Source organism: Helicoverpa armigera, chromosome 17 (assembly GCF_030705265.1).
Source record: "Helicoverpa armigera isolate CAAS_96S chromosome 17, ASM3070526v1, whole genome shotgun sequence".
Classification (NCBI taxonomy): domain Eukaryota; kingdom Metazoa; phylum Arthropoda; class Insecta; order Lepidoptera; family Noctuidae; genus Helicoverpa; species Helicoverpa armigera.
This window is the reverse complement of record NC_087136.1, coordinates 1,163,471-1,170,539: the sequence shown is the minus strand read 5'-3', so window position 1 is coordinate 1,170,539 and position 7,069 is coordinate 1,163,471. Positions and strand designations below refer to the sequence as shown.

Sequence of the window (7,069 nt, the reverse complement as noted above, 5' to 3'; positions counted from 1 at the left end):
CAACAGAGTTTACGCACAGACGGACACACCTCCGGCCCACAAACATGTCATATTGGCGCATTGCCCCATTCAACTTGCTTCTTTAATCAGCCCCCCTCCTTGACTCGACCTTACGCTCAAACTCAAACAGTTGATCACTGGACACCGAGCACAGCGCACGTCAAAATGGCCACGGACAATCTTACCGCAGTTCTCAATAAACCTAAGGATTTACAGCTGGTAAGTCAAATAATAACAATAACATAGAAGTTTTCATAATGATTACTTTATTTAAAAAAATATGAGTTGAATATAGTCGTTCAATAATTGATTTGGATATTTAAATTAATTGTCGTGTTCTAAAGTTCACTACGTGCGAATTTTAATAAATTCTTAAGCTAAATATAGTGTTGTCCAGCTGTTCTTAAGTTCACGATCGATACTTCTGCCAAAGAACCGTTGTAATCTCTCGCAATGGAATATTTCTTACAATTATTGTTATTGGATCAATAGTTAAGATAATAGTTTGTTTATTTAACCTTATCGATCATTTTGTGCGGTAAACAATATACCTACTTATGAAATCAGCAGATAGACCAGTTATCCAATGTTGTTTTCCTAGTTTTAACATAGTGGACGGCTTACGCAACGGGCAAGAAAAACATATATTTAGCAATTGTCTCTGCTGTTGTTATTATTATTTATATTAATTCCAAATACCTTCCCTTTTTTTTAACCCACTGTTTAAAAGTTATGTTGCCTCATATTTTGAAATAGAAATTGATAAAATTTGAGTTTAATTCAGTTAAAGATTAATTAAAGCAACAATTTTTTTGTGATTAGTCTGTCAAGAATATTATCTTGTGCAATTTAATGTAATCTAATGATATCTTCTATCCTTCGTTAATTATGACTCGCTTTTTCCTCAGGTGCAAACGCCGATACCAGAAATTGCTGACGATGGTGAGTTTTCAAACTTAATTTTGTGTAATTAATCATAATCACTGATTGATTACCATTTTTTTTAGTTCTTGTGTTGTTGCATTAATTTTAGATACCTAAGTAATTCCCTACCTCTTACCTCGACGAAAGGTAACTTAGGAAGCTGAATTGCGATTAGACCATAACCACAGTCAACAGATTAGTAAAAAGTTAGGTTCCCAAATAAAAAATGTTTCATGTGTCAACTAGACAGACTAGGCATCAAAATTCGTGAAATTAGAAAATAGCTTTTGTGAATGTTGATGACGTTGATTGCAGTAGTCATTATCATCCACCACATAAATACGTATAAACAGTCATATGCAAACAGACAATAAAGTCATATAAGTTACGACTGTCATTAGGCACTTTAATCAATTCTAGTTGATGAACAAATAGACGTTCTACGCGACACTCCTAGCACAAACAATTTCTACTAAAGCAATTCAGTATAAGTATGATAATGTTTTACGTGATACCTACCAAGTTACTTTAATTAGTTTATAAGCTCTTAATCAGATGTTAGCGACGGCAATTATAATAGTAAGCTGTAGTATCGGCCGATATCTTATCTAAAGACGACCAAAATTATGAAAGTACTGATTATAACCAGTATAGCTTCAAGTTTTTTTGGAACAATTCATCATCACTGTCAATGACAGTCTGTCATGTGGTATCAATTATATGCTGGAAGCTGGACACAAGACTCTTCCAAGGCACGTACTGCGCACATTAGTATGCTATTTTGCACTTTGTTTGGCGTAACGACAATGTTATGGGATCCCTACTCAATGCAACCCAAAACTTGTGTCGAACAAACAAAACACATTGAAACAGATAATTATGTAGAATAAATTAGATCAAGAATCGAACTGTACCTATCGACATCAACTATATCTATCTATCTACATAGATATATACACGTTGATGCTAATCTAATCCAATAGACCGCTCACTGCAGAACATAAAACTTTCAAAATCATCATAAAACGTTCAATTCTGATTAAAGGTCGGTACTTACTCGATGAACACGTAAATGAACTTTGTATCTCGAAGTATGTCGTAAACATAATTTCAACCGCTAAATACTAATAATTTCTTCTTACAAGTTATTTATCTCCATCTTCAAACACATAACTATAGTAATTATTTACCAGATGATTTTCTTTTTCATGAACAGAGGTGCTACTCCGCATGGACTGTGTCGGCATCTGTGGGTCTGATGTGCACTACTGGCAGAGCGGCGCTTGTGGACACTTCGTACTCAAAGAGCCCATGATCATGGGACACGAGGCTTCGGGAGTCGTCGCTAAGGTAAGTTTTCCAAAAGAACTTCACAGCACTGACAGGTTTTGTGAGTCTTGATAGAAGAAATTCATTCGTTTGTGACTGTTTCTTTCATGCATTAGACGCAGGGCTTACAGTATCATTTTGATGATAGTTATTTCATAAGGCCAAAAGGCAATGGTCAGCTATAAGCAGCAGGTGAAGACATGTTACTAGCTATGATATTCGATTTATAGTTATCGGCACGGATAATGAGCTCTCGGAGGAAGAGTGGGGATCGCTTTGCGCACTGTACACTTAATAAACCAATAAATCACTTCTGCGCAGGTGAAGGTCAGGGCTCAATATCCTCGCCGATGATTATAACGTAACATTGTGGAATGGGATCACTATAGTTGTTGAGACGTTATTATGACGATTATTTTTGGACCGTCTGAACGAGTGCACATTCTCGCCGGCTGGCATGCATTGCCACATGCATAGCGACCGTCCGTGTGCATGACGACAATTTGTTTTATCACCACATTGTTATTTAATTTTATAGACGAGGGAGTAGTCAAGACTGAAAATCAGTCACAATGCAACATTTCGAAAATGTAAAGTTATTGTTTATGCTCAAAATAATGCGTAGTAGAATAACTGGTTAGATATAACCAAGAAAATAAATAACTACGCGAAAAATGTAAAGTGTAGTGTAGTCGACGTTTCAAAAATGTCTTGACATCGCCAAATTTGAAAGTAACACCGAAATTATTATTCTGCAAATATTAGCACATGTGGCCTTAACATTCCACCAAGGTCGGCGACAAATTCATAAAGTCCGGTTAGTTAATTTTTTATCAAAATGTCCGCTGAACAAGCTTGCTGTGTTTTGGAGGTGTGTTACTACGTATCGCGTAGATACGGACTGACGGACACACCTACGGTCACACGTGATGCCTATTTATATTCACGCTGTCGTCGCCTTGTATGACCCTGAACTTCACAGCAGGTTTGGCTTGCACAGAATTCGAACGGCTAATTTAGACAATTTTTAGCTGAGGCTAATGATATTAGCTGGACGTTTTTTAATGTTTTACGAATCAGGACCGGATTTTTTAGATTGGACATAGTTCAAATTCTCCAGACATTATCACATTGAGAATGTTAACCCGTCCTCAAATAATCTGACCAACCCTGATCTGATCTCCAGATTCAGGTTCTTATTCAAATAGATTCAATGATGATGGGTTTGTCAAAAAAAATCTTACGTCGCTGTTATTTACAGAAAATTCGCAAATAGATTTCCATACTTTATTTGTGGCGACAATTCATCAGTCAATGGCCTTTACATCTATGAAAGATGATCCAAACAGCAGCCAAGTCAGGTCATTTGATTTGGCACTTATGTTACCAAGTAAATAGTTACTAGGTAGGTACGTAAGTGGCGATCAAAAACATGCAAAACTGTTTGTTTACGTAGGTACTTCAGTTTTACATAATATGTTTCGAAGACGTCAATGGCCTATTTGCATTTCTTCACTGACCAAACATACCTAGGGACATTATTTTATAATAGGCATGACTTTTTAAAATTCCGTATTTTCAGTAGAAGACCTAAGCAAGAAACATTATTCATGCAGGAATTTTTAACACTCGATTTTAGTTTTCAAGAAACAATATTTTTCGTGATCCAAAAGCGTTCCATGAATTCATACCCTTATTGAAAAGTATTGTAGATGTAGTACTGAGCTGCCAGACAAGACAGCGACTAAAGTTATTGATCCTCAGTCAGAGCTGCAATGCAGTTGACAAAAGAGAACTATGCAATTTATATACTTATATTTTAAACCTTTATTATCAGGCGACTATGGCCCTTAGAGACCTTAAACTAATATACATATGCCTTATACCTTACCATACCAAAAATAAAAGTATACGGCCTGTATTTGATAAAGACTGCATGCATTACAGTCTTAATTAACACGAATGCCGTGCGGGATAACGGGTTTTCATGAATTTTAACTGCAGTTATTTAATTATGTTCTTTGTTTGTAACTGATTAGAATTTATGTCGAAATAATTGTTTATACTTATTTTTTTAAGTTTTTGGGTAGGTAAGCAATGCGGGTGAACCTGCGGGCAGAAACCGACTTTGATCGCTCTTTAATTAGATGCTTTGCATTATGGTTCCAATTATGGAACTTATTACCATGAATATATTACAATCAACTACTATTAGTAAGATATTGCTAGAGTTAGCGAATTGGCATATTTGCACTCTGAAAAGTTTCGACTGACAATATATTGGTCGAAATAACTTAGCGATTACTTGATAATGAAAAGAATAAAAAGGTTGTGATATAAGCATTAAGACTACCTGCGTAAATAATGATAATCCGTGAGTTACTGAAAGATAACCCTTGGTATAATAAAGAAAGCAATAAGATATTGATTACTAGGGTCGATGCTCGTAACCTGTAAGTTATCGAGAATAGGTTTATTATTTGACCGCTCGATCAGATAACCAAAGCCTAGGTCATCTGTAATACCAATAAGTACTTAGGTACTATAATTAATAGTGGATGGCAATGGAAATAGAAAATAGCGCCTGAAAGATTTACGTGCCGTGTGGAAAGTTCAAAAACCCATAAAGCTATTTCGCCTATCGACACTGTCGAGTGTCGGTCGATACACGGCAATAGCTCTTTCAACCACTCCATCTGGTATCAAACCAAGATCATCCGAGTTTCCTAATCACAGGACATTGACCTCAATACCAATGTCAACTGAAAACTCATTACTATCAATATTAGTTCAAGATAAAGTTTAATGGCCTCTTTACATTCCGATCGGCCTTATAAGTAAATTGTTTACCTACTTACTTAGTTTTTGTCGTCAAGGCACTTTTTTATATGAAAAGATAATAAAGTCTGTTTGTATGATGTAAAACCAATACGTACCTATGACAAAGTTTGCGGTTATTACTGAAGTCACGTTTCACCCAGTTAGCTGGTCGTTAAAACGGCTGCAATCTGTCTGTTAGTAACTTTGTACCTATTTATTTCATGAACGTATTTGCGACTCCTGAACAGGCGATTTAACCAGGTATAGCTAGTCAACATATCCTCATCTAGGTCCAAATTCACCAAAACGATAAACGTCCGTTTTGCTTAGAACATCGGTGTTCTTTAAAAAAGAACGCAAAATTCATAGTATAGATAGATATACTTTATTAGAACAATTTGACATTTTTGATCTTAATCTAGTTAAAGTAGGTGACATAATGGGCGGTCTTATCGCTAAAAAGATCTCTTCCAGACAACCTTAGGATGGATTGAGACGAGAAGGAAAAGAGTATACTTAGGCTTTTTAAGAAAACGGACGGTGAACTTGGACCTTGGCCGTGCTATGTGGGTATATTAGTTTGAACTTTATACGTCATGGTGCGCAAGCGACGATTGGGCAACCGGCGCTTATCAGTCAATTGATAACTGTAACGTTATCCCGTATCGTTTGACCTTCACATTGTAACACTATAGTGGTCACGATTCTTAAGCTATGTGAATTTGCAACACATAATAATGATGTTGGTAGCCTTTGTAACGCAAATAACAAAAAAGGACCAGTAAAGTTTTTATTTTTACTAGTTATTATAGCATTTAAAAAAAAGTGCTAAGAAATCATGATTGGACATAATGTAACCATTAGGCACTTTAAAATTAGAATGCGGCAGAGATGTTCAAGTATTTGTTTTTCCGCGACTTGTGATGATTATCATAATAATGTACTCAGCAATTTAATTGAGTGATAATGATTGATAGCACTTAATAAGTACACTACATGATGCAAACAAATAACAAGATAGGGAAATAATATAGATTATAACATTACAAGTAGGTACCTACTACGAATTTGTAGTAGGCGTATCTTAGAGCACTTTCTGATTGTCAAGGTAAATAACTTACTCAAGAGGAAAATACAATTGGAAATCCAAAATAGCACAGGAAAATCTGCATTTACTTTGAGGCAAATAAGCATGAATTCATGTGTTATTGTAAGTTAAATGAAGTAACCGTTCCCAAAAACGATTCGACAAAATCTATCTGTCCATCCAACTGTGGATGTTGCCATCTTATCCGTATTATATTTTTGAGTCCTTAAGAAAAACATTCAGCTAGTTACACATGAAGTAGTCAAGCAAATTGTGTGTAGCCATACAATGCAAACGCCTCTTAATTGAACGCCAGAAATAGATTGCTACCAGTTTAGACCAGTTCGTAATAATTTCTAACAGCCAGACAAGGTTGGACTGTGATATATAGGAAATCAAGTTCTTGTTATTAAATTGTCCTTTCAAATTGCATATTCAAATTATGATTAAAGAATGTTAACACTCTATTAACTCTGCAGAAAAAAAACTGATATTTTGGTATATGGAAACCTACACCAGAAATCAAAAGTTCAACACAGCTTTTACCTTCCAATAGCATAAATGTCTAACAAATTATTAAATGAACATTTAGGATTTTATACGACGATTTATTAATGATCATCATCTATAAAACAACCTAATTCAATAACTTATCCTCATCTTTCCAGCTCGGTGCCAAAGTGAAGAACCTGAAGGTGGGAGACCGCGTGGCGATCGAGCCCGGCGTGCCGTGCCGCTACTGTGAGTTCTGCAAGACCGGCCGCTACCATCTGTGTCCTGATATGCTGTTCTGTGCCACTCCGCCCGTCCACGGCAACCTTGTTAGATATTACAAACATGCTGCTGACTTCTGTTACAAGTTTGTATTTTTTTTCAGTTCTTTCGTATTTGGAACCTTTTAATACTTTT

The 7,069-nt window shown here is 35.8% G+C and overlaps 1 protein-coding gene across 2 annotated transcripts in view; it reads left to right on the top strand.

Annotated features, from left to right (window-relative positions):
• Positions 1-61: 61 nt before the first annotated feature.
• The window catches only part of LOC110376916 (sorbitol dehydrogenase), a 36,286-nt gene continuing 29,278 nt past the window's right edge, over positions 62-7,069 (top strand). The window contains exons 1-4 of one of the 2 annotated variants that reach the window (XM_064038929.1): positions 62-219; positions 909-942; positions 2,141-2,274; positions 6,829-7,019. In XM_064038929.1, coding sequence (XP_063894999.1) covers positions 166-219; positions 909-942; positions 2,141-2,274; positions 6,829-7,019 — 413 coding nt within the window. In that variant the 5' untranslated portion in view covers positions 62-165. The remainder of the gene's footprint in view (positions 220-908; positions 943-2,140; positions 2,275-6,828; positions 7,020-7,069) is intronic. The other variant, XM_049846110.2, reaches the window with a different exon arrangement.